This window comes from Eutrema salsugineum, unplaced genomic scaffold (genome assembly GCF_000478725.1).
Source record: "Eutrema salsugineum unplaced genomic scaffold, Eutsalg1_0 scaffold_13, whole genome shotgun sequence".
NCBI classification, from domain to species: Eukaryota; Viridiplantae; Streptophyta; class Magnoliopsida; order Brassicales; family Brassicaceae; genus Eutrema; species Eutrema salsugineum.
In genome coordinates, this window is record NW_006256885.1 from 1,301,897 (window position 1) to 1,328,368 (window position 26,472).

The following is a 26,472-nucleotide window of genomic DNA, read 5'->3' on the forward strand; positions in this document are numbered from 1 at the left end:
AGCAGAGCCACTAAAACCAATCGATCAAAACCTAGAAACTAAGTTCGAAAAAACATGGGAGATATCGTACCGATCACAAAACCGAAGGAGATGAGTACATCGACAATCCAGTGTCCGATGTTGAATTCAACCAACTACACCGTATAGGCGATGAAGATGCGCATATTACTCAGAGTTCACAAAGTATGGGATATTGTGGAAACAGAGTCAGACGATGCAGACAAAAATGACATCGCTATGGCTCTGATCTTCCAATCAATACCCGAAGCAGCTGTTCTACAAATCGGCGGTCTCGATACGGCTAAGAAAGTGTGGAACGCCATTAAAGCAAAGCATGTCGGAGCAGAAAGAGTCCGAGAAGCTCGACTACAGACTCTAATGGCTGAGTTCGACAAGATAACGATGAAGGACACGGAGACCATAGACGATTTCAGTGGAAAGCTATCCAAAATATGTTCGAAATCGGCAGCATTGGGAACAATCATTGAAGAGCCGAAACTTGTTAGAAAGTTTCTTAAGAGTCTACCCCGGAAGAAGTTCATACATATAGTGGCCTCACTCGAGCAAGTATTAGACCTCAACACCACCAGTTTTGAGGATATTACTGGGCGCTTGAAAGCCTACGAAGAAAGAATTCAAGGAGAAGATGAGGAATCACAAGAAGATCAGGGAAAATTGATGTACACCAATACAGAGTCACAACCAAACCGAAACTACAGTAACGAATCTAGAGGCAGAGGTCGAGGAGGACGCTTCTATAACAGAGGAAGAGGTCGTGGCAGAACCAATGAGGCAAGAGATTTGTCTAAAGTTACTTGTTATCGGTGTGACAAGATGGGACACTATGCATCAAGTTGTCCTGATAGATTGCTGAAACTTCAAGAGACTAAGGAAGATGAGGTCAATGATGATGACACACACGAAGGAGAGAAGTTGATGATGCATGAAGTAGTATTTCTCAATGAGAAAAACGTGAGGCCAGACAAATTTGCGATGACTTCCGATGAAGACAACATGTGGTATCTTGATAACGGGGCTAGCAATCACATGACAGGTAACCGAAGTTATTTCTCAAAGATTGACGAAAGTGTCACGGGAAAGGTGCGCTTTGGAGATGATTCTCGTATCGACATCAAGGGAAAAGGATCCATACTGTTTGTAAGCAAGGATGGTGAGAAGAAAATTCTTGCAGACGTCTATTTCATACCGGATCTCAGAAGTAATATAATCAGTCTAGGGCAGGCTACGGAATCCGGATGTGATAGCAAGGGAACTACTTAACACTTTATGGGAGTGATGGAAAGTTACTAGTAAAAGCACAAAGATCAAGAAACCGGCTCTACAAGGTTCGAATGGAGGTGGAAAACAGTAAGTGTCTGCAGATTACAACCTTAAGCGATTCAGCTAAATGGCATGCAAGGCTTGGACATGTTGGTATAAACACCTTGAAGACAATGATCAAAGATGATTTAGTCACAGGTATACCAAGTATTGCAGTTGAAGAGGAAACCTGCTCTGCATGTTTACTCGGTAAACAAGCGAGGAAGACTTTCCCACAGGGAACCTCATATCGAGCAAAGCAAGCACTTGAACTGATCCACGGCGACCTCTGTGGACCGATTACACCGGCTACAGCAGCACAAAATAGATACATCTTTGTGCTGATAAATGATTATTCGCGATACATGTGGTCCCTTCTGCTAAAGGAAAAGAGTGAAGCATTCAGCAGATTTAAGAAGTTCAAACAGATTGTTGAGCAAGAAACTGGTCTGAAGATTCAAACTCTACGCACTGACAGAGGAGGCGAGTTTGTGTCTCAAAAATTTCATGATTTTTGCGAAGATACAGGCATCAAAAGACACCTAACTGCCCCATACTCCCCTCAACAAAATGGAGTAGTGGAAAGGAGGAACAAGACACTTATGGAGATGACAAGAAGCATCATGAAACATATGAAAATCCCAAATTTCTTGTGGGGAGAAGCTGTGAGACACGTAACCTATATCATAAACAGAGTAGGGACAAAGACTTTGTTGAAGCAAACTCCATATGAAGCGCTTAAAGGGAAGAAGCCTAACATCGAACACTTAAAAGTTTTCGGATGTATTGGGTATGCGAAAATAACAACTCCTCACCTAAAGAAACTAGATGATAGATCACAAGAACTGATTCATCTAGGAACAGAGCCTGGGTCAAAGGCTTATCGGCTTTTAGAACCAAAGAGCAAAAGGATAATTGTCAGCCGTGATGTTGTTTTCGACGAAACAAAGGGCTGGAAGTGGAATAATTCAGGAACCCATGCTAATAACGATGCAGGGACATTTACTCTTGCTCTAAGAGATGGAGGAAGCAGCGAAACAGGGGATAAAAGATTGAATGAAACAGAAGAAACAGGGAATGATCAAAGCATCGATGATGAAGAAGAAAACGATGTTAGCGATAGTCTCGAGTATGAGACTGAAGGAACCGTAGGACATGAATCTGATCAACCTGTTCTTAGACGTTCATCGCGAGCACGAAAACAACCAGGTTACCTAGGAGACTTCGTTCTCCTTGCATAAATTGAAGGGGAACGTCTTTTACTTGCGATAGACGAAGAACCTTGGAACTACAATGAAGCAAAAGAGTTAAAAGTCTGGAGAGATGCATGTGAAGAAGAGATAGCTTCGATCAATAAGAATAAAACATGGAGCCTGGTCGATCTTCCAGTTGGAGCAAAACCAATTGGACTTAAGTGGGTGTTTAAGATAAAACACAACTCTGATGGGAGCATAAATAAATACAAATCGAGGCTTGTCGCAAAGGGTTATGTGCAGAGGTTTGGTATTGACTTCGATGAAGTATTTGCTCCCGTAGCACGAATTGAAACCATTCGTTTTATCATTGCACTAGCCGCTTCGAACAGATGGAAGTACATCATCTTGATGTAAAAACAGCGTTTTTACATGGCGAATTAAAGGAGGAAGTTTATGTGCATCAACCTGAGGGATTTGTAGTTAAAGGAAGTCAGGGCAAAGTATACAAGCTACACAAAGCTCTTTATGGACTTAGGCAAGCACCAAGAGCCTGGAACAACAAGCTCAATCAGATTCTTCGGGAGTTGAAGTTCAGCAAGTGTTCGAAAGAACCCTCTTTATACCGAAAAGAAGAAAAGGGTTTACTTCTTGTTGTAGCTGTGTACGTGGACGACTTACTTGTCACAGGATCTTCTTTGAAATTAATTCTTGAGTTCAAACGGGGCATGGCAGAGCGTTTTGAGATGAGTGATTTGGGAAGACTGACATATTACTTTGGGATAGAAGTGATGCAACAAGGAGATAGCATCACACTAAACCAGGAAATTTATGCAAAGAGAATACTTGAAGAAAATGGGTTAAGCGAATGCAATGCTGTGCATATACCGATGGATGCGGGCTTAAATCTAAGTAAGGCACTTGAAGAAAGAAGCATCGATGAAAAAGAAATACAGGAGGAACATAGGATGTCTTCGATACCTGCTTCATACAAGACCTGATCTTTTGTATTGTGTCGGAGTGCTAAGCAGGTATATGCAGAATCCAAAAGAATCCCATGGAATAGCATTAAAACAAATCCTAAGGTATCTCCGAGGAACCTTAAGATACGGTTTGAAGTTTATAGAAGCGAATGCATCTGGTCTGGTTGGATATAGTGACAGTAGTCATAATGTTGACTTAGACGATGGGAAAAGCACTTCGGGACATATTTTCTACATCAATAACTGTCCTATAACATGGTGCTCACAGAAGCAAGAAACTGTTGCACTATCTTCATGTGAAGCGGAGTTTATGGCTGCAACAGAGGCAGCTAAGCAAGCGATATGGTTGCAGGAGTTACTCGAGGAAGTCATTGGATCAGGATGTGAAAAGGCTGTGGTTCGGATTGATAATAAATCAGCTATAGCCTTGACTAAAAATCCAGTGTTTCACGGTAGGAGTAAGCACATACACCGAAGGTATCACTTCATTAGAGAATGCGTTGAGAACGAGCAGATACTGGTTGAACATGTTCCGGGAACAGAACAGAAAGCTGACATTCTGACTAAAGCACTTGGCAGAACCAAGTTTAAAGAGATGAGAGATCTCATTGGAGTCAAGGAGGTGACTAAAGAAGATTTCAAGTTTAAGGGGGAGATTGTTGGAGTAAGCTTGAAGAAGCTTGTTGAGCAAGTTTCTAGAAGATTCATTATGTTATGTTTCCTAAAAGAGTTAGGTCTAAGAAAAGGAAATTAGGAGTTATCTAATTACCTTATTCTAATAGGTTTAGGAGTAGCTAAACATCTATATAAGGAGATGCCAATGTGTGGCATAACTTATGAGTTTTGACTTTTGATCTTTTAGGTTTTTGATTGAGTTTTCCTAAAGTTTAATAAAAGTGAGTTTTATTAACTTGATCTCAAAGCTAGTTCGATAATATTCTTCACCTTCTACAAGTTAAAAGCAAGCAGGTATTCTCTCATTCAATTTCCGTGGTTTCAACAGTTCTTCTTCTGACTTTGTTATGGTTCATCATCTCTCATCAATCTTCCTTTATTCAGGTAGACGCATTGAGGTTGTCATATCATATCGTAACTAATCAAGATTGTGCAGAAGTATGCATATCTCATCAAATTACGTTGCAGAAGTATTGATAATGCGGGTAAATTTTGATTTACTGTATATCATCTTGCCAAACTTTCTTAAGTTTTACTATATTAAAACTTATCTGAAAACAAAAAAGAGAAGAGAGGAAAGCTATATTGTCTCCCTATTAATAATCAAATCAAGGGTGAATGATAACGTGGTTTTGGACCCTATTAATAGGTCTAACTAAGAACTAAATAAATAAAAAGAAAAGAAAAGTAGAAAAGGAAACGAAAGCAAAAAGGTAAACTAAAAATTAAACAGAAGTGGAAAAAATGCAAAATCAAAACAAAATAAAAAAAAATACTTGTCATGAGGATGTGTTCTATACATCATCATCAAACAGTCTTTTCGGTCCGAAGAAAAGGATATAGCTCATACCTAACGTTACAGCTCCTACCCAAATATACTCTTGCTCCTTGTTTACCGTCGCAGCACTTGGAAAGCTCCCTAATACTCGATTCTAAACACACCTTACACTTCAGTGCGTTTTGTGCACACTGCACCATTGCATATAGTCTATTGGCCTCAAGTCTCTTCTCCCCTGCCGCGTAATATACATAGTTGATAGCGTTGGGTTTCAAGGCTTTAGGGATCAGTTCGTTAAGGAAATCTCTTGTCTCCTTGTTGAACAACCTTTTATCTCCTCTCACGTTGTTTGGATTGTGCATAGAGAAAGTATTCTCGTAATCCATCGTTTGCATTGGGACTTCAATCTTATTAACATGGAGAAAACATTGGTCGTACCATATTATTGCCACTTTGTTTCTCGGACATCTTCTACGAAGCTGTCATATTCATATTCACATATATTTTATTCATTTTTTAAGAAGATGAATTATTTTTCAATGCAAAGATATGTTTGTTTTTCCAACTTCTTTTTACATTAAATGATTAGTTTATATTGTTGACTTAAGCTTGAAGTTAAACATTCTAGAAGGTTCTAGATAAACATAAATGTTTCTATTAGAATTAGGAAATTGTTTAGGAGTTATCTAAACATACTTAAGAGTTATCTAAGAAAAAGAAAGTTGCTATTCTAATAGAAAAAGGAATAAATCCACTATATAAGGAGATGCAAAGATGTTGCATAACTTATGAGTTTAAGGATTTTGGGAGCTTAAGTTTTGAGAGATTTTCTTAAGCTAATAAAGAGAGTCATTCTTTATATTTTTAAGTTCTTAAACGAGTTTTACTTACTTTAATTGGTATCAGAGCGACCTTAAGATCAAACCAGGCAACGACAATAACCATGGGAGACCTTGTTCCGATAACCAAACCTAAAGAACTTAGTGTCTCTTCCATTCAATGTCCCATGCTGAATTCTACAAATTATACAGTATGGGCCATACGAATGCGGACACTGCTCAAAGTTCATAAGGTGTGGGAAATCATAGAAACAGAGTCGACGGATTCAGAAAAGAACGATGTAGCTACAGCTCTGTTATTCCAATCAATTCCCGAAACCTTAATCCTGCAAGTCGGCGGATCAGAAACAGCAAAGAAGGTTTAGGAGGCGATTAAATCAAAACACGTTGGAGCCGAAAGAGTAAAAGAAGCTAGACTACAAACGCTGATGGCAGAGTTTGATCGGCTTAAGATGAAAGACACAGAAACCATTGATGACTTTAGCGGAAAGCTATCGGAGATATCTTCAAAGGCAGCGGCATTAGGAACAAGTATTGAAGAGTCTAAACTTGTCAAGAAATTTCTTAAAAGTCTTCCTCGGAAGAAATTCATACATATGGTAGCATCTCTTGAACAAGTTTTAGACCTTAATACCACAAGCTTTGAAGACATCACTGGACGCTTGAAGGCATATGAGGAACGCATACATGAGGAGGAAGAAGATCAAGTGGATCAAGGAAAACTCATGTATGCAAACAACGATACTAAGAGCAACTATGAGCATACTGGTAGAGGCAGAGGTCGAGGAGGATGCTTCTACAACAGAGGAAGAGGTCGGGGCAGAACAAATGAGACAAGAGACTTGTCCAAGATAGTTTGCTACCGTTGTGACAAAACCGGGCACTTTGCATCAAACTGTCCAGATCGATTGTTGAAGCTACAAGAAACTCAAGAAGATGACATTACAGATACACAGGAAGCAGACAAGTTGATGATGCATGAAGTTGTGTACTTGAATGAAGGAAAAGTCGTACCAAGTAGCTATAAAACTAACTCTAGTGAAGAAAACACTTGGTACCTAGATAACGGAGCTAGCAATCACATGACAGGTGACAGGCGGTACTTCTCGAGAATAGATGATTCCGTTACTGGAAAAGTGAGGTTTGGTGATGATTCTCGTATTGACATTAAAGGAAAGGGAACTATTGAGTTCACTGACAGGAACGGCGAACCAAGAACCATGTCCGATGTATATTATATTCCAGAGTTGAGAAGCAACATCATCAGCCTCGGACAAGCCACCGAAGCTGGATGCGAGGTTAGGATGAAAGGAGAATACCTAGTAATGCACGATCGTGAAGGAAAATTACTAGCCAAGGCAACTCGTTCGAGAAACCGTCTCTATAAAGTCAGTATGGGGATCAAGAATACTATGTGTCTATTCTCTACGACAACAAGTGACTCAAGTAGATGGCACGCACGATTGGGTCATCTCAACCTAGAAACACTTAAAATAATGATACAAAAGGAGATTGTATCAGGGATTCCAAGTATGGCCATAGAGAAGAGAGTATGTGGTTCATGTCAACTCGGAAAGCAAGCTAGACGAATGTTCCCTCAAACTACATCCTTTCGAGCAAAACAATCACTGGAGCTAATCCATGGGGATCTTTGCGGTCCTATATCACCGTCGACATCGGCAGGGAACAAATATGTGTTTGCTCTTATAGACGACTATTCCAGATATATGTGGACAGTATTGCTAAAGGAGAAAAACGAGGCATTTGGGAAATTCAAAAGTTTTAAAAGCTTGGTGGAACAAGATGCAGGAAAAAGAATACAGACTTTCAGAACTGATAGAGGAGGAGAGTTTGTATCTCAAGAATTCAACTCTTTTTGCGATACTTCCGGGATAAAGCGACATCTCACAGCTCCTTATTCACCTCAACAAAACGGAGTTGTTGAGAGACGTAATAGAACGCTTATGGAGATGACAAGAAGCATTCTAAAGCATATGTTTGTTCCAAACTTCTTGTGGGGAGAAGCTGTAAGACATTATACTTATCTTCTGAATCGAATATCCACAAGATCACTCAAGAACAAAACCCCATACGAGATGTTCTATGACAAGAAACCAAACATTGGTCATCTTCGAACATTTGGGTGTATAAGCTACACAAAGATTGAGGCACAACACTTGAAGAAACTTGATGATCGCTCAAGGATGTTGGTACATTTGGGGACAGAACCAGGATCAAAAGCATACAGATTGCTTGATCCGAAAACCAGAAGAGTGGTGGTAAGTCGAGACGTGGTCTTCGACGAAACAAAGGGATGGAACTGGAATCAAACGGGTTCAAGTACAGATGAATTCGGAAGTTTTAAAATAAGTTTTGGAGACTTCGGAAATCATGGTATTCAAAGAACAGAGACTGAAAGTGTCGATGATGAAGAAGCAGAGTCTGATACTTCCAGAACAGAGCACAAAGAAACAGAGCATGACGAATTAAGCGAAGATGAAGATACTATCTCAGAAAGTGATCAGGGAACACAAGAACATGATGGAGAAGAAGCTTCACCAGTTCTACGAAGGTCACAACGACCAAGAGTAACACCAAAGTATCTTGAGGACTTCGTGTTAACCAGCGAGGAGGAAGGAGAAAGATTGTTGATGTGCTTGAATGATGAGCCCTATTATTTCGAGGAAGCCAAGGAATCAAAGGAATGGATTTGCGCTTATGAAGATGAAATACAATCAATTAACAGAAATCACACTTGGGATCTCGTCGATCTTCCAAGCGGAGCAAAGCCTATTGGATTGAAGTGGGTCTTCAAACTTAAAAGAAACTCTGATGGAAGCATCAATAAATACAAGGCCCGTTTAGTAGCAAAAGGATACGTGCAGAGGTACGGAATAGATTTTGATGAGGTGTTTGCGCCTGTAGCACGAATTGAGACAATTCGGCTTCTGATTAACCTTGCTGCGGCTCATGGCTGGGAAATACATCACTTGGACGTGAAAACGGCCTTCCTCCATGGAGAATTAAAAGAAACCGTTTATGTCGCTCAACCTGAAGGGTTTAAGGAGAAAGGAAGTGAAGATAAGGTTTATAAACTCAACAAAGCACTCTATGGATTGAGACAGGCACCAAGAGCTTGGAATGATAAGCTGACTCAGATTCTCAAAGATTTAAAGTTTGTAAAGTGCTCTAAAGAACCTTCGGTGTACAAGAGAGTGGTAAAAGGAGATCTTCTTCTAGTCGCCGTTTACGTTGATGACTTGTTTGTTACGGGAACAAACACAAGGCACATTTACGAGTTCAAGGAACAGATGGCATCAAATTTCGAGATGAGTGATCTCGGAAAATTAACATATTATCTTGGGATAGAAGTGAGTCAGACAGATGAAGGAATCACGTTATGCCAAAGACGATATGCACAGAAAATCCTAGAAGAAGCTGGGATGAAGAATTGCAACTTGGCTCATATTCCGATGGATCCTGGTCTCAAGTTATCAAAAGCAGAAAGCGAAAAGGATGTCGATGCTACTCAGTTTCGGAAAAAGGTTGGCTGTTTGAGATACTTGCTTCACACAAGACCTGACTTATCTTATTGCGTGGGCGTTCTAAGCCGATATATGCAGATGCCAAAGGATTCTCATTGTGCAGCGATGAAACATTGCTTAAGGTACTTACAAGGGACTACGGCCTATGGACTGATATTTAAACGAACAACTACTGGAGTTCCAAAGCTAATAAGGTACAGTGACAGCAGTCACAATGTCGAACCTGATGATGGTAAAAGCACAACTGGTCACATATTTTATCTCGGAGAGAGTCCTATATCCTGGTGTTCTCAGAAACAAGAAACTGTAGCTTTATCATCTTGTGAGGCTGAATTTATGGCTGGAACAGAAGCAGCACGACAAGCCATTTGGCTGCAGGATTTGCTTGGCGAAATCACAGACTCTGTAAGTAAGAAGGTTCTCATTCGGATTGATAACCAGTCAGCTATTGCACTTACAAAAAATCCAGTGTTCCATGGAAGAAGCAAACACATTCATACAAGATACCACTTTATAAGAGAATGTGTTGAGAAAGGGCAGATAGAAGTCGAACACATTTCTGGTAATGAACAAAATGCGGACATCTTAACAAAGGCTTTGGGAAGGATCAGATTCAAGGAGATGAGAGATCTTATTGGAGTGCAAGAGATTTCAAAGGAAGAATTCAAGCTTAAGGGGGAGAATGTTGACTTAAGCTTGAAGTTAAACATTCTAGAAGGTTCTAGATAAACATGAATGTTTCTATTAGAATTAGAAAATTGTTTAGGAGTTATCTAAACATACTTAGGAGTTATCTAAGAAAAGGAAAGTTGCTATTCTAATAGAAAAAGGAATAAATCCACTATATAAGGAGATGCAAAGATGTTGCATAACTTATGAGTTTAAGGATTTTGGGAGCTTAAGTTTTGAGAGATTTTCTTAAGCTAATAAAGAGAGTCATTCTTTATATTTTTAAGTTCTTAAACGAGTTTTACTTACTTTATATATGACTATAGTGTTGGAGTGACATTACCCCGGCGACGGCTATGGCGTAGCAGGAGCGACACTTGGGCCCGTAGGAGTCACCACGGCACTGAAATACGATGGTAACGGAATCAGGAGCCTCGCCATAAGTCATAGATACGAAACCGTTCTTAAGTTCAAGGAGAGAGACGGATTCGATGAGATAGTTAAGGTCTTTAGCGTACTTGCTTCCAGGCTTATAGTTCCCTTGAGTGACGAGGCAATTGTGGTGCAAATATTCATTGGTAAGGTTCATTGATGAAACGCTGCCTAGTATAAGGAGGAGTTGTACAGCTAAGATATTGCCAGAAATGAGGCGTTTGGATAGAAAATGTGAAGAGAACATTGTTTTAGGTTTTTAAATTTCTTTTTGGACAAATGAAGCGTTGAGATTGGGATGTTTGTTTATATAGGAGACTCGGAGAGTTTCTAGCTGATTGCCTTCCCTAGTAACTCAAAACTATTCTTCTTTGGTTACCTTATACAAAATTCGCTTGATCATTTAAGTTTGTAGAAGAAAAGTTTTTTTTTCTTTACTGTTGTCTGAAACAGACAGGAGAGAGGAGTTGTGTATTCTCGGCGAAGGAAGGGGAGGGCCGATGGACAAAGTCAATGTATTCTCGGCTTCGAAAAAAAAAAAATGAACGTGTACGTGTTTCCAGGGTTATGAGATAATACATTCTACAGAAGTATTTTATGCTTATGTGGATATTTCATATATCCTTTAACCATTGGAAAAATGAACGGCTTGGCCGCTTGGTAATATTCGTGCTTTTTCAATAATATGCATGCTGGTTGTATCGAAATATAGTAATAATACAGTTAAAATAAAAAAGAATAGTACTACAATCAAAACACTAGCACAAATTTCACTATTTATATTTACTTCATTTTTTAATTCAAATTTGAATATTTATTAATAGATGATTTACCAGCATTTATAATTAATAATTTTTTTTCTTAAAAATGTAGTGAGCGCGCGGATCTACTTTTCTAGGAAGGTGGGGCAAGTGCCCCATGCGGCGATGCTAATGTTATAAAATTTCTAATTAATACCAGTGAGCTTCTCTCATGTCTCGTTTCCCCTGAATCACTTCTAACATCATAACATGTAATTGTAGAAACTGGTCTCTTGAATGAATTACGTTGAATAAGAAGGTACAAATCAAAAAGAAGGTAAACTTATTCGATAAAATCACGTATACAAACACAACACAACATGTATATATAAGACCGTGTTTGGCTCTCGAGTCTCGACCTCTTTTATTTAATATAGAGCTCTCCCCGTACAGTCTTTAATATCTAAGAAAAGGGTAAAACTCATACCTAAAGTTACAGCTTGTACCCAAAACTCTTCCTCCTCGTTTACCGTCACAGCACTCTGGCAACTTCCTGAAAATCCATTCCAAACACGCATAGCAACTGTTATACACTAAGTCTTGCGTACACTGCACCATTGCGTAAATCTTTTTTGTCCCGATCGTTGTCTCCCCCGCCCCGTAAAACAATCCTTTGCTGCCTTCTACTATGTTTTCATTGGTGGCTTTTATTGTCAGCTTCTTCAGGAGATCCGAAATCTCTCTGTTGAACAATTCTGGATTGCCGCTCACGTTGTTCGCGTTAGACATATAGAAATCGTTCTCGTAATCGATCTTATTATGGGAATCCTTCGTAGATAGCTTAAAAAAACATTGGTCATACCATATAATTGCCCCCTTGTTTCCTGGACATCTCTTACGAAGCTGTCATATGTCAAGAACAGTATTGCATGGCTTAGTTTTCGTATAATATATAGTAATGTTTGTACTAGCCTTAAATGTCTATTAATTAGGTTTGTCTTAATTCAACCATCTACGTACAGTATCAGATATGTATCTAAGATTTAATACACCAAAAAAAAAAGAATATGATGTGTTTGTATGTGACTGCTAAATAAATAATATTGAAATGATAGTTTACCTCAGAGACGGCTGTTGTTAGGCAAGACCGGCACTTGGACCCGTAGGAGTCGCCACGGCATTGGAACTTGATGAAGGCAATATTGGGATCCTTACCTTTTTGGTAGGTGCGGTACCCGTCGGTTAAATTGCCGTTATAGACAACTGTATGGAGGATCATGTCGAAATTTTTCTCGAACACACTCCCTGGCTTGTATCTTCCTTCGGTGTTGTTGCATTTGTGGTGCAAATACGCATTGGTGAGGTTCATGGAAGAAACACTGCGTATAAAGAGGAGTTGTATGGCCACCACGGCCAAGATAGGTACCAATCCAAATATTGAAGACATTTTTGAGATCTTAGATCTTTGTTCGGAGGGTTTTTTTTTTTTTTCTTTTTTTCCTTTGAGGGGTGGAAATGTTTATATAGAAGACTTGCTGAGGGATGATGGATCTTAAGTGGAGTTGGAAATTTTAATTTGCTAGTTGTTAGAATTGGTGGAGGTTTTCATGTTTTAGTGACCTTTTACAAGATCGATTGATCATTTCAGTTTCAATTTTTTTTTTTTTTTTAAAAACATGTTTTAAGTCTATAAGAGAGGAGAGATGAGCTGGCGTTGAGACTTGGTATTTGCGGCGTGGCGAGAGGGCGGAAGAAAAAGTCAAAGTTGGAAGGTTTACCTGATTTAAATCGCACAATATGTGCGGCTTCGAACTACAATGAAGGCAGTGTTCATTTGGTACGTACGAAGTTATATGACTAGCATTTTATATATATTAGGTTTGTGTTTCTGGATAACAACAAAAAATGTGAAACATTTGATTTGCTAATGATTACTTCACTTCCTGTTTTCATTTTCTAGTTGCTTTATACAAACATTAATTGATCATTTTAGTTTTTAGAAGAAATGAACTTAGGTGACATGGGAGATCTCTCTCGGTCTACCAATTTTGCTTTTTCCATCAAATCTCCAAAAGTTCCCATTTTTTATCTTCTGGGTTTTGGTCCATGCTACCCATAGAAAGTCTCTATTGGCAAACAACATCCATATCAAACCCATTTACCCAGACATCATGTTTTTAATTTCATAATGCGAAGTTGCTCAAGCCTAGACTTCCTTCTTCTTTGGGGAAACAAAAGTGATATTTTGGAGTGTGAAGTCAATTTACGTATGTTTTATTGTTAAATTGAAGCGTCTAAGTAGTGATAAATAAGGTTTAGCAAAAAAAAAACTTTATAATTAAATAGTTAAACGTTTCTGTGAAACATAAAAAAAAAAATTACAAATATAAGATTTAGAGAAATTTAATTTTAATTTTATCACTATTTACTTATGGAGATTTTGCATAAGTTAACGGGTAAATATAATGGAGTATTTGATATTTGATATTTCTAGCTTAGAAGAGCTCGTTGACACAACAAGAGAATAAAAGAAGTTAGAAGCTCTCCATACATACTGTTGTGTTAATACAAAACAAACCACAAAGAGGAGGACACTTTTTATTCGCTAATAGCACTTATTCAAACACTACGCAATAAGCTCTCACCGATCAGTCCCTAATTAGATCTAAGAAAAGGGTAAAGCTCATACCTTAAGTTACAGCTTCTACCCAAAACTCTTGCTCCTTGTTTTCCGTCGCCGCATTTTCCATACTTCTCGGCAAGCCACTCTTGACACACATAGCAACCGTTCTCAAATAAGTCGTTCGTACACTGCACCATTGCGTAAAGCTTCTTTATCCCGAGCGTTGACTCCCCCGTTGCATACAATGGTCCTTTGCCATCTTCGCCTTTCCTGCTGACTTCTAACATTAGCTTTTGGAAGAGATCTTTCCTCACCTTGTTGAACCTCTGCGGATTGCCGCTCACGTTCTTCGGGTTTGACATACATAAAATATTATCGTAATCGATCCTTGAGACCCTATCGTAACTGTAGGTAGAAATCTCCAAAAGACATTGGTCATACCATATTATTCCCCCTTTGTTTCCCGGACATCTCTGACGAAGCTGTCATTTATATATGAACACCACGATTTAGAAGAATATTGCGTAGACTAATTTACGTATATAATATAGTCTAGGTACTAGCCCTAAATGCGGTGTAGAATCTTGACCAAACAAAAAGGACTTATGTAGAGTATCAGGATAGTCTTATTATATATATATATATATATATATATATGTATCTATTACTATATATTTATCGCTAAGAGTCTAAGACTAACCAGTATGTGAGAATGCATTTATATATGGAAATAGTTGACGCTAATAGATAATGGTGAAGTGATGTTAATTACCCCAGAGATGGCTGTGGAGAGGCATGAGTGGCACTTGGAACCGTAGGAGTCGCCGCGGCACTGGATCATAACGAAGACGGTGTTGGGAGGTATATCTGTGTAGGGAGTCTACATACTGGAGTCTAGGGCGTAACCGTTGCGCAGATCGAAGGTAGATAAGTTTCTGATGACTTGGTTGAGATTTCTCTCGAACACACTCCCTGGCGTGTATTTCCCTTGGGTGTTGTTGCATTTGTGGCTGAGATACACATTGTTAAGGTTGAGTGACCAAACGCTGCGTATAAGGAGGAGTTGTATGGCCACCATGGCCAAGATAGAGACCGATCCAAAACTTGAAGACATTGTTTGTGTTCTTTGAATCTTTGTCCTGAGGGGTTGTTTTATTTATTTACTATTGCTAGATGGATCGTTGAGGAATGGGAATGTTTATAGGAGACTTTGATGAGGGATTTTAGATTTTAAGCGGAGCTTTTTTTTATTCTACTTTTGTGACCTTGTACAAATTCGATTGATCATTTGAGTTTCTATATATAAGAGATGTGTTTTGTTTGTAAGCCATGAGAGAGGTTAAGACTTAGTATTTGCGGCGAGGGGAGAGGGCTAATGAAAAAGTCAAAGTTCGACAATTTAAATCTCTTAGAACCACACGATACGGTGTTGACCTGATATTGAAGGCAATTAATAATTTATTACGTAGTTCTATAATGACAAGAATAGTTTTTTGCTTAGAAACGACGGGCTTCCAACGGGAGGTGGTATCATAAGACTCCCAAATTCGTCAACGTATTATTTTCATTAACCAAATAAACTATTTAAAATTTACGTTCATACATGTGTTTCAACAGGGTTAAGACTTAAGACTGAAGTGTCCGTTGCTGTACTACGATTATGAAAGAAATAGGTCAAAACAATTACGCAAACATAACAACTTATCATCATTGTATACACACACATATCTCAAGAGGGAAAATATCATAATTAGAAAATATATTTATTAATATAAATTAAATTTTTAAATCTATTTTTGTTTATTATAGGAGCTAATCTTCAAAATTGAGAACTTTACTCTTGAATTGAAATAATAAATTTCATATAATTTGAAGAATCATAGCTTACATTGTATTCTCTAACATAACAATGTAACATGTAAAATTGATTGTAATATTAAGAAATTTACAATCCGTCAGGTAACAATATAATGATAAATATACTTGAAAAAAAAAAGAAGTGAATTGAAAAAAATTCACGATAATGATAGTTTTTTTTCTTGTTGATAAATATACTCTTTAATATCTCTCCACAAAATACTAGTTTTTGTAGGCTATGGGAATTATTAGTCTAGCTTTCGAATTAAGAGTCCTCGATAATAATAAGAATTAAAAGGCTAATTGATAACAATTCATGTACGCGTAGATACTGCAGAGGAAGTTCTCAAATCTATTTTTAGGGAGTGTTTATTTTTTATGAAATAAAATGTCAACTACGCCGCTACAAAAATATGAGTTAAACTTTAAGGAATTCCATGAAGGAAATTTGGGAGCATCTAATCTTAGGTTAAGAGTGTCATGGGTCATGCAGTCATGCTATTCAATCTGGATTGGTTTTTAGTTAGAAAGTCATTAAACACTCATATGACAATTGTTTAATGTCCGGTCTTTTATTAATTAATAAATCAAAAGCTATTTATATACATATACTTTTCATTTCTATAATATAAACTCATATGTATTTCTTCCTATTGAAACATTTAAAATCTCTTTTTTCTTTAATACAAAAGGATACTACTATTCGTTTGAAGCAAGATAAAAAAAAAGACCACATTACTTTTACTTTGCTGAAAAAAGGTATTCAAACAAAACAAAAATATACACATGGAGGTCTCATCAAATAGTCTTAAGTCTTTACAAAAGGGTAAAGCTCATACCTAAAATTACAGCTCGTGCTCAAAACTCTTCCTCCTTGTTTACCATTGCAACATTTGGGAAGCATCGGCAATATCCAGTTCAAACACACATTGCACTCGTCAGGTGATAAGTCCTTCCTACATTGCACCATTGCGTACAACTTCTTAGTGCCGAACACATTCTCCCCAGCAGCGTACACGGTGTTATCCTTGCCGGCATTATTTTCTTTACTATTGGCTTTCTCCTTCAGTTTATATAGGAGAGCCTTTGTATTCTTGTTGAACGAATCTATATTGTCGCTCATATCCTTCGCGTTGAACAAATAGAAGTAGTTCTGGTAATCAATTTTTGCTAAGGTATTGACCGAAGAAATCTCGAGAACGCAGTTGTCATACCAGATTATTCCCCCTTTATTTTTTGGACATCTCCTACCAAGCTGTCACATATACACATATATATCAACACCAAAATCAAGAATAATTTTGCATGGACCAGTCATAAAAACACGTGTTTGCGATGATTTTCCAAGGAATATAGACGTCTGAAATGAAGATGTTTTCTTGTAGCTAGTACAATGTATACATAATCAAAACAAATGGTTGCACTAATGTTAAATGGCAAGCTATAGGAGAAACATTACAAAAAAAGTGTGTTTTACATCATTTATTTTTTATATTTGCATTAGTTATAAGTGATGTTAAAAAATTTTACATCACTTAAATAAGTGATTTTGAAAATGGTGATGCAAATATTTGTTCAAATATTTTACATCAATTTAAACAAATTTAAATAAGTGATTCTGAAAGTAGTGATGCAAATATCTACATCAGTTGTTCAAATATTTTACATCCATTTAAGCAAATGATGTAACTATTTGCATCAATTAAGCAAATGATGTAAATATTTCCATCATTATTGTAATTAATATTAATTTGTATCGGTAACAAAAAAAAAATTAAAGATTTGCATCAATCAATATAAATGATGGTAATGTTATATAATAATTATAAATTTTAAAATATATGTAATAATTTAAATTTTGTATTAAATTATTTTAATTATTTTAATATTAGTTTATAATTATTTTATAAATAATTTATTTATTTTTACTTATGATAATACCTCAATATTTATTTTTAGAGTTATTTATAAAAAATCAAACTCTTCACTTCCTCTCTTAGTTGTCGATGTGGACAAACATCAAAGTTATAATTAAAAATTTATTAGCATTACGTTTTTATTGATGTAATATATATATATATAATTTTTCTAAATGATGTTAACATATAGTTACATCAATTATTTAAGTGATATGCATTCATATTTTTGTATCACTTTTCATAAAGTAATATAAATTAATAAAAATTTGCATCATTTATTATTAAATTGATGTTAAATTAACTAATGGTAAAATCAGTTACATAACTGATGTTAAATTACATATTTTTATATCAATTGGTAATAAGTGATTTAAAATAATATTATTTATTTTAGTGATACAAATTAAGTGATGTAATACACACTTATTTTTTTAGTGGAAGTGGATTAGGCTAAAAGCACCAATATTATCAATTTATCATGTAGAGTATGGGTATTCATATATATACATATATATATATATATAACTATGTGACAGCTAATCAATAGTATTTATGTGATGTTACCCCAGAGAATGCGGTGGAGAGGCAAGACCGGCACTTGGACCAGTAGGAGTCACCACGGCATTGAAGCTTTACAAAGACGGTATTTGGAGGGTTTCCATTAGAGGCGTGGGCGAAACCACTGCGAAGATTCCGTTAGAGATGGAACGGACTACACGGTTTAGGCTTTCCTCGTATGGACTTCCTGAATTGTATGTCCCTTGACTGTTAATGCATTTGTGGTGTAGATATTCATTGGTCTGGTTCAATGCAATGGTCTGGCTCAGGGACAAAACACTGCGCATAAAGACGAGTGGTATGGCCACCACAGCCAATATGGAGACGGAAACGAAGCGTTTTGATACAGAGGATGAAGAGTACATTGTTTTGTGTTTTGACTTTTTTTCTGGAGAGTTTTTTTTTTTTTTCATTAGATGCATGATGGAGATGTTGGGATGTAATATATAGGAGACCCGATGGACTTTGGATATGGAGAATGGTTTGACTTTTTCGTTTTTTTTTTTTTTTGCTACCCTATACAAAATTTGATTAATCATTTCAGTTTCTAGAAGAATAGTTTTTAGTCTGTAATGGACAGGAGAGAAAGGAGTTGAGGGCTGAGAGTCTTGAGACTTGGTATTTGCGGCGAGGGGAAAGGAAGGCCGATGAAAAAGTCAAACCCTACAATTCACATCGTATGGTTGCCTACCTGAAAATTCGGACCGGCCGAATTATTTCTACACTTTGTTTTAAACTAGCTTTCAGAAAGTGAAAAAAAAAAGGAGAAATTCAACGTCAAAGGAGTTATCAAATAATTGTGCTTGGATTACAAGTTTAGATTATATGGAAAGTGGGCCCTAGCTACTTATTTGCAAGAACAAAAAAAACCTACTCAAAAAATAAAGGGATAGTAGACAGTCTACGACCAAAAATTATGTAACCAAGATTTTGAGAAAAATAATAAAACAATTCATAAAGCTTGAATTTGCTCAAGGTATTTTCAAAAGAAGGAGGAATTTTCCGTACTTCCCCAGGTATTTTATTTGGTATACATACGGAGCTCTCATTAAATAGTCTTTTAAGTCTTTACAAGAGGCTTTACAAAAGGGTAAAGCTCATATCTAAAATTACAGCTTGTACACAAAACTCTTCCTCCTTGTTTACCATTGCAGCATTTCGGAAACTTTGCCATGATCCAGTCTAAACACAGACTGCAATTTTTAACCGACAAATCCTTCATACATTGCACCATTCCATACAACTTCATCGTCCCGAGACTTTCCTCCATCGTTGCATACATGTAGTTCTTCCCGTAGGGATCATTTTCTTTACTACTGGCTTTCTCCTTCAGATTATAAAGGAGAGCCTTCGTCTTCTTGTTAAACGACTCTTTATCCCCACTCGCATCCTTCGCGTTGTACAAAAAGAAATTGTTTTGGTAATCAATCTGCGACCACCTATAGACCGAAGAAATCTCGAGAACACAGTTTTCGTACCATATTATTCTCCCCTTGTTTTTCGGACATCTCTTACGAATCTGTCACTTAGACACCAAAATCAAAAACTATTGTTTTTTCTGTTTTATAATACACAGTTTTTTTTGTACTATCCTTAAAATGCCAATCAATATTACATATGTATCTCAGATAAACCACCCACAATATAAGTATCAGGATTCTAAGATATAACCAAAACTAATGTGCGCGTCTGAGTGCATTTTATGTATACATGTGATTGTGACAGCTAAGAAAATAATATTGAAGTGATGTTACCCCAGCGAAGGCAGTGGTGAGGCAAGAGTGGCACTGGGATAAGCTAAGGTCGCCCCGGCACTGGAGCTTGGGATAGACAGTATTGGGAGCATCACCAACGACGGAGTGAATAAATCCGTAGTCTAACAATTTTTTAAACATAGTTTTGATGGCTCTGTTGACGTTTTCCTCGTATGGGCTCCCCGGTCTGTATGTCCCTTGACTGTTGATGCATGTGTGGTGCAGATACGCATTGGTTTGGTTCAAAGCATCGGTCTGAGATAGGGACGCAATACTGAGTATAAAGAGGAGTTGCATGGCCCCCACGACCAAGATAGGGACCAGAACAAAGCGTTCCGATATAAATGAAGACATCGTTTTGAAATTTGATATTATCTCCGGAGATGAACAACTTTTTATTATTATAACAATCGTGGAAGAATTGGGATGTTTTTATAAATGGAACATTTTAGCTTTTAGAAGAAATGTTGAAAAGTAAATTAATTAATTAACTGATAAAATTAATATGTATATTTTTAGTCAGTAACGAATAGGAGAGAGGAGTTGGCTTTGAGACTTAGTATTTGCGCCGAGAGGAGGGGATAGCCAATAAAATAATCAGAGATGAAAGTGTGGCTGATGAGTAAGGGTAATGTCGAAGTCGTCGTCACCACCATCTTTACTATCAGCGTAAATGAGCAAAAAGATAGAGGGAAGAGAGAGAACCCTAGAAGACGAGTAGATCCGTAGAAGGAGGATCGTTCTAATTTTTTTTGAAAATTCACTTGGTTTTTTATAAAACTATTTGCGTTTTTACAATATTTTTCAAATTCGATAATCTTATGTAGCAAGCTAAGGGTCAGCTGGCTAGCATTCAACTATGTAATGGTCATCGACTCATCTCTAATATTGAGCTTTTTCCATGATAACAAAAAATATTGTGACATTTTTTGGTCCGTTACTCTGACATTAAAAAAAGGGAAACTTGTCAAAAAGGCATAAACTTTCAAATTTCAAGTTTAAATCATCAATTTATGTTAATTTTTAATTTTATCATAAACATTTATTAAGTGATCAAAATTAAATACGATGTAAAACCGACAAACGGAATGGATAAACTGGGTTGAAAAAACCGTTGTAAATCATGACTAAATGATATGAAATCGTTTATTATTTCTTCAGAAAATCCCAAAAAGATGATTAGGATCTTTGTAATTTGGAGTTTAAAATTAAAATAGCGTTAGTGTCATTTAACTTTGATTTACAATGGTTTTTTAACCTCGTTCATCTGTTCTGTTTATCAACTTCACATCTTATTTAATTTGGCTAAGTTAACATGAGTTTATAATTTAAGTTTAAAATCAAGAAAAACTGATGAATTAAAATGTTCACGCGATAATTCGTGTTTTGAAGGACCAAAATTTGAAAGTTCGTGCTTTTTTACAATTTTTCCATATCAAAAAAAGAAAAATAACACTTATTCAAACACAGCAACAAAATGTACATATGGAGCTCTCATTAAACAGTAATCTTAAGTCTTTAAAAAGGGGTAAAGCTCATACCTAAAATTACAGCTCGTACTCACAACTCTTCCTCCTTGTTTACCGTTGCAGCATTCGGTAAGCTTCGCCATAATCCAATTCAAACACACATTGCAATTGTTATCCAATAAGTCCTTTGTACACTGCACCAGTGCGTACAACTTCTTTGTCCCAAGACTTCTCTCCCCTGTCGCGTACAAAAATTGAATCTTGCCAGCATTGTTTCCTTTACTGATGGCTTTCTCCTTAAGCTCATAGAGGAGAGTCCTCGTATTCTTGTTAAACATTTCTTTATTGCCGCTTACATCCTTCGCATTGTACAAATAGAAATTGTTCTGATAATCGAGCTTGAATAAGGTGCTAACTGGAGAAATCTCGAGAAGACAGTTGTCGTACCATATAATTTTCCCCTTGTTTTTCGGACATCTCTTGAGAAGCTATCATTGATATACTTATATTAACACCAAAATCAAGAACTATATAACATCTATAATACATAGGGTGTTAGGATCATCAAATATCTATTTTATATAGATGTAATCAAACTGGTATGTGTGTGTGCGCGCATTTATATAAGTATATATGTGTCAAATAATTAATCAGTAATTTTCAAGTTATATTACCCCAGAGTAGGCAGTGGCGAGGCAAGAGCGACACTTGGAGACGTCAGAGTCACCCCTGCACTGGAGCTTGGCGAAGACGGTATTTGGAGCATTACCACTATCGATGTGTACAAAACCGTAGTTAGTTATTGACGTAGAGATAACACGGATGACATTGTTGAGGTTAACATCGTATGGACTCCCTAATTTGTATAATCCTTGATTGTTGATGCATTTGTGGTGCAGATACGCATTGGTCTGGTTCAATGCCTTGGTCTAGGTCATGAGAAAAACACTGTGAATAAAGAGGAGTTGCATGGCCACCTTGGCCATTATAGGGACTGAAACGAGGCGTTTAGTTTCAGAAGATGACGAGTACATTACTTTGGATTTTGACATTATCACCAGAGGGGAATAATTTTTTTTTAGATAAAAATCATGAAGGAGTTGAGATGTTTATATAGGGGAACTTGAGAGATCTTTGATATTTAGTGCATATGAGTTTTGAAAGTTTTACTTGATAATTATTGGAATGGTTGTATTTTTTTTATTGTTTTGATTAATTTATACAAAATTTGAATGATCATTTCAGCTTGTAGAAGAAATGTTTTTAGTCTGTAACGGACAAGAAAGAGAAGTTTGGCGTTTGAGACTTGGTATTTACGGCGAGGGGAGAGGAGGGCCAATGAAAAAAGTCAAAATTCTGAAGATCGTCTTAATTTCTTTTTCAGAGACTTGGTATTTGCGGAGAGCGGAGAGGAGAGGAGGACCAATGATATAGTCAAAGCAGTCACGACACTTAGGCCCGTATGAGTCGCCGCGGCACTGGAGGATGGCGGAGACGGTATTATTAGGACCTTCAAAGGACGCCATGTCATAACCGGCGATATTGTTACTGGTTGAAGCGATGGAATTGATTATAGATTTCAGGGTTTTCTCGTACGCACTTCCCGGCTTATATTTCCCTTGAGTTACCATACATTTGTGGTTGAGATATGCATTGGTCATGTTCAAGGATGAAACCCTGCGTATAAGGAACAGTTGTATGGCTACCACGGCCAATATACGGACTAAAACTAGGCGCTTTAGTACAAACGTTGAAGGGTACATTGTTTTGGATTTTTTTTTTCTCAAAAGGGGGTGTTTTATATATGGTGAAGCGTAATTGAGACACTGAGGGGATTTGGATATTGAATATATATATATACAACTGATTTATAGTTTTTGGTTACCTTATACGTAATTTTAATTTGATAAATACAGTTTGTAGAAGAAATGTTTACAGTTTGTAACGGAATGGAGAGAGGAGTCGAAGGTTGAGACTTATTTGCGGCGAGAAGAGGGCCGACGAATATGTAAAAATTTCAGAGGTGTGACTTAGTTCAAACTCTTCCAATCACACGATTTTTAAGGTCCTAACGTGAAATAAAGCAATTTTGGTAAAATATGATAAGATTCCGGATGAAATATATACACATATAAAGTTATCGTTTACTAAAATGTTATGGTTTGCATGATTTTAGATAATAAAAAAATTGCTTTACATTAAAAATTTTTAAAAAAAAGACCATATATGATCAGTGACGGAGGTAGCTCTCTTTGGGAGGGGGGTCAAATAACCCATGTGAATTTTTGTTACCAAAATATTTAGTTATAATTTGAAGAGAAAATTTGGTAAAATGTTGTAAAATAAGTTTATTGACCCCCTTTAATATTTGCATGATCACTGACCCCATGACAATCTTCTAAACATATTCTCATTTTTCACCTGAGCCAATTACCATTATTTCAATTACTATTTAACTATTTTTTTCTTTTTGTTCTTTTATTTTTTCTATTTCTTTTTTTTTTCTTTTATTATTTTCAAAAGTCCACCACTTCTAAATTCTATCTTCATAAATAATTGAATTATTTTATTATCACATACTCAATATTTTCTTCTCAATTATATTTTTCTTTTGTTAAACTTTCACTTCTTTTCTTAACCATATAAGATTTTTACTTAACTGTCGACAAAAATATATTACTCTATTAATATTTTTTAATAATTAATAAATATTAACTATTTTTAAAACAGTTAACATTTGGAAAATATATTTATATTTTATAATATTTTAATTTATATTTATTATAAATTAAATTGACCCTAGTACAATTTTGGGCTGGTTCCGCCACTCTATATGATACTGACCAGACAGGTAAAACTAAAACAGTTTAACGGGGAAAGCTTAATGAGAAGAGGACCAGAAGCGGTAATGGTTGCATATTATACAAAGATGACCAAACCCATCGAAAATAAAATATTGTCAGAATGTCAGATTCTGATTTCTGAACAGTGTTGGATTGGACCGAAGAAGAAGAAGACTATAAATGTACGTAATCAAAACGTATTAATGCAATATTTCTCTTTTTAATTTATGATTTCGCTGATTGTATTCTATTTTTAATTAAATAATTTACAGGACAAAAAAAAAAACAACAAATTTTCAGGAAATTTTCAAAAATATATTTTTCGAGCAGATATTTTAAAGCGTAATAGAGATTATTGAAACTACATTATAAATTTTTGTCAAAATGAAACTGAAAGTTTACCACACACAAACAAAAAAAAAACACACACACTAATTAGGACCACACTTTTTTTCAATTTGCTTTAGGTCTTCAAATAATTAGGACCAACAGCAACAAAAGGATAAAACTCATACCTAATGTTACAGCTCCTACCAATAACTCTCGCTCCACGTTTATAAAACATGCACTTTTGAAAATTCACGCTATTACTTGTCACACACTCCAAACAACCCTTTGACGATAGATCTTGCGTACACTGCACCATTCCGTACACTTTATCCCTCCCGATCTTCCTCTCCCCCGCTGCGTACAGCTCCGTGGGATTTTTTTCACTGATGGCTATAGTTGTCAGATTATCTATGAAAATTCCCCAAGGCACGTTAGAATAATGTCCGACGCTAAATTTCTTCGCATTGGAGATACAGAAATTGTTGTCGTAATCGATCTTCCCAAAATAATTGACCGCAGAAATGACTAGAAGACATTGGTCGTACCATATTATTCCCCCTTTGTATCTTGGACATCTTCTACGAAGCTATCATATACATAATTAAAAAAATTCCATGTCGATGTCACAATCAATAAGAACATTGCATGCACGGATATGTAAGTTTATAACCAAAACTGATACACTCTGTCTCTGCATGTGTGCGTGCGGATTGGTACTTTTAAATATGTGACTGCTAGTCATAATATTGAAGTGAAGTTACCTCAGAGATGGTGGTGGAATAGCAAGAGCGGCATTTCGCACCATAGGAGTCGCCACGGCACTGATGTGTGACGGATACGTAATTAGGACCTTCACCAGAGGAACTCATTTCGAAACCGCGGGTAAAATTACTGGTCAAAGGGAGGGAATCGATGATATCTATGAGGTCTTTCTCGTACTCACTTCCCGGCTTGTATTTCCCTTGACTGACAAAGCATTTGTGTTGTAGATACGCATTAGTCATATTCAAGGAGAAAACGCTGGGTATAATTAAGGAGAAATTGTATGGCCACCACGGCCAAGATAGGGACCATAACGTGGCGTTTTGATACAGATGAGGAAGAATACATTGTTCCGGATATCTTTCTTTCTTTCCTTTTCCCCAAAGAGGGGTGTTTCTTTATAGATGAAGCGTTGAGACTGTGATGTTTAGTTACTTTATACGAATTCGATTGATATATATATTCAGCTTGTAGGTGAAAATGTTTACAGTTTGTAACGGACAGGAGAGAAGAGTTGGGACCTAAGACTTATACGGCGACAAAAAGGGTGAGACTGAGTTCAAACTCTTCCAATCACACGATTTGTACGGTGCAAAACTTAAATGAATAAATTTTTAATTTCTATTAATACAAGATTCTTTGTTTTTTTCTTTTTTTGGTAAGATTCCAACTTTCAGTTTCATCTACAATATAATTAGCATTATTATATATAGCAGAGCTAAGTGAAAAGGGAGTAACAACGCTAATAGGAGGAAGAGCATCATTGGCTGGCTGCAGTGGAGAAAGCCTTAATGCATATTTAATTAGATGACCAAACCCATCGAAAAATAAAAAGTATCAGAATGTGAAGATTCTGATTTTTATACGGAGTTGGACTGAAGAAAAAGAAGAGTGTAAACGTATTCAAAACATGGCCAATGCGTATATAATGTATAATTTTATTATTTCCTTGATTATTTCTATTACTTTCATTAAATAATTTACAAAAGAAAATAACAACAAATTTGCAGGAATATTCTGAATAGATTTTTTTAAAGCGTAATAGAGATTGTATAATAAACTACATCATATTTTTGTAGTAAAATACAAAATTTATAAATAGCCATATAAAATAAAATTGAAAGTTTACACCCAAAAAATCTATTCTATTAAAACAGAAGCACATTTAGTGCTTGCATCCAAA

The 26,472-nt window shown here is 36.4% G+C and overlaps 9 protein-coding genes across 9 annotated transcripts; 1 reads left to right on the top strand and 8 right to left on the bottom strand.

The window, feature by feature from the left end:
• Nucleotides 1–150: 150 nt before the first annotated feature.
• Nucleotides 151–1,281, top strand: LOC112088865. Its single transcript, XM_024159200.1, has one exon. The coding sequence runs from the start codon at nt 151–153 to the stop codon at nt 1,279–1,281; it is 1,131 nt and encodes a 376-aa protein (XP_024014968.1).
• A 3,541-nt stretch (nt 1,282–4,822) lies between these two features.
• LOC18023676 (putative cysteine-rich repeat secretory protein 32) lies at nt 4,823–10,578 on the bottom strand. Its single transcript, XM_006406158.2, is given in 5 exon segments — nt 4,823–4,833; nt 4,948–4,965; nt 5,068–5,428; nt 10,346–10,453; nt 10,456–10,578. Coding segments are annotated over 5 exon segments (621 nt in total).
• A 1,052-nt stretch (nt 10,579–11,630) lies between these two features.
• On the bottom strand, nt 11,631–12,621 carry LOC18023678 (putative cysteine-rich repeat secretory protein 28). Its single transcript, XM_024159201.1, has 2 exons — nt 12,295–12,621; nt 11,631–11,987 (listed from the first exon to the last, which is right to left on the bottom strand). The coding sequence occupies exons 1-2, from the start codon at nt 12,619–12,621 to the stop codon at nt 11,631–11,633; spliced, it is 684 nt and encodes a 227-aa protein (XP_024014969.1).
• Nucleotides 12,622–13,829: 1,208 nt separating this feature from the next.
• LOC18023679 (cysteine-rich repeat secretory protein 26) lies at nt 13,830–14,914 on the bottom strand. Its single transcript, XM_024159202.1, is given in 2 exon segments — nt 13,830–14,279; nt 14,570–14,914. Coding segments are annotated over 2 exon segments (792 nt in total). The 5' UTR covers nt 14,912–14,914.
• A 1,548-nt stretch (nt 14,915–16,462) lies between these two features.
• On the bottom strand, nt 16,463–18,496 carry LOC18023680 (putative cysteine-rich repeat secretory protein 21). The gene is given in 3 exon segments (XM_024159865.1): nt 16,463–16,909; nt 18,138–18,265; nt 18,268–18,496. Coding segments are annotated over 3 exon segments (804 nt in total).
• A 606-nt stretch (nt 18,497–19,102) lies between these two features.
• Nucleotides 19,103–20,239, bottom strand: LOC18023681 (putative cysteine-rich repeat secretory protein 21). The gene is given in 3 exon segments (XM_024159203.1): nt 19,103–19,204; nt 19,207–19,650; nt 19,886–20,239. Coding segments are annotated over 3 exon segments (900 nt in total).
• A 1,156-nt stretch (nt 20,240–21,395) lies between these two features.
• LOC112089006 (putative cysteine-rich repeat secretory protein 21) lies at nt 21,396–22,388 on the bottom strand. Its single transcript, XM_024159818.1, is given in 2 exon segments — nt 21,396–21,842; nt 22,029–22,388. Coding segments are annotated over 2 exon segments (807 nt in total).
• Nucleotides 22,389–22,667: 279 nt separating this feature from the next.
• On the bottom strand, nt 22,668–23,117 carry LOC112088867 (putative cysteine-rich repeat secretory protein 17). The gene has a single exon (XM_024159204.1). It carries the CDS (start codon nt 23,115–23,117, stop codon nt 22,668–22,670), a length of 450 nt encoding a protein of 149 aa, XP_024014972.1.
• Nucleotides 23,118–24,660: 1,543 nt separating this feature from the next.
• LOC18023682 (putative cysteine-rich repeat secretory protein 17) lies at nt 24,661–25,637 on the bottom strand. Its single transcript, XM_024159205.1, is given in 3 exon segments — nt 24,661–25,113; nt 25,289–25,555; nt 25,557–25,637. Coding segments are annotated over 3 exon segments (801 nt in total).
• Between the last annotated feature and the right edge of the window lie 835 nt (nt 25,638–26,472).

Coding starts and splice junctions, on each gene's coding strand:
- LOC112088865 (XM_024159200.1), top strand. CDS start 151: ATGAAGATGCGCATATTACTCAGAGTTCACAAAGTATGGGATATTGTG.
- LOC18023678 (XM_024159201.1), bottom strand. CDS start 12,621: ATGTCTTCAATATTTGGATTGGTACCTATCTTGGCCGTGGTGGCCATA. Junction 11,988..12,294: donor TAACAACAGCCGTCTCTGAG/GTAAACTATCAT, acceptor TCCCATAATAAG/ATCGATTACGAGAACGATTT.
- LOC112088867 (XM_024159204.1), bottom strand. CDS start 23,117: ATGTACCCTTCAACGTTTGTACTAAAGCGCCTAGTTTTAGTCCGTATA.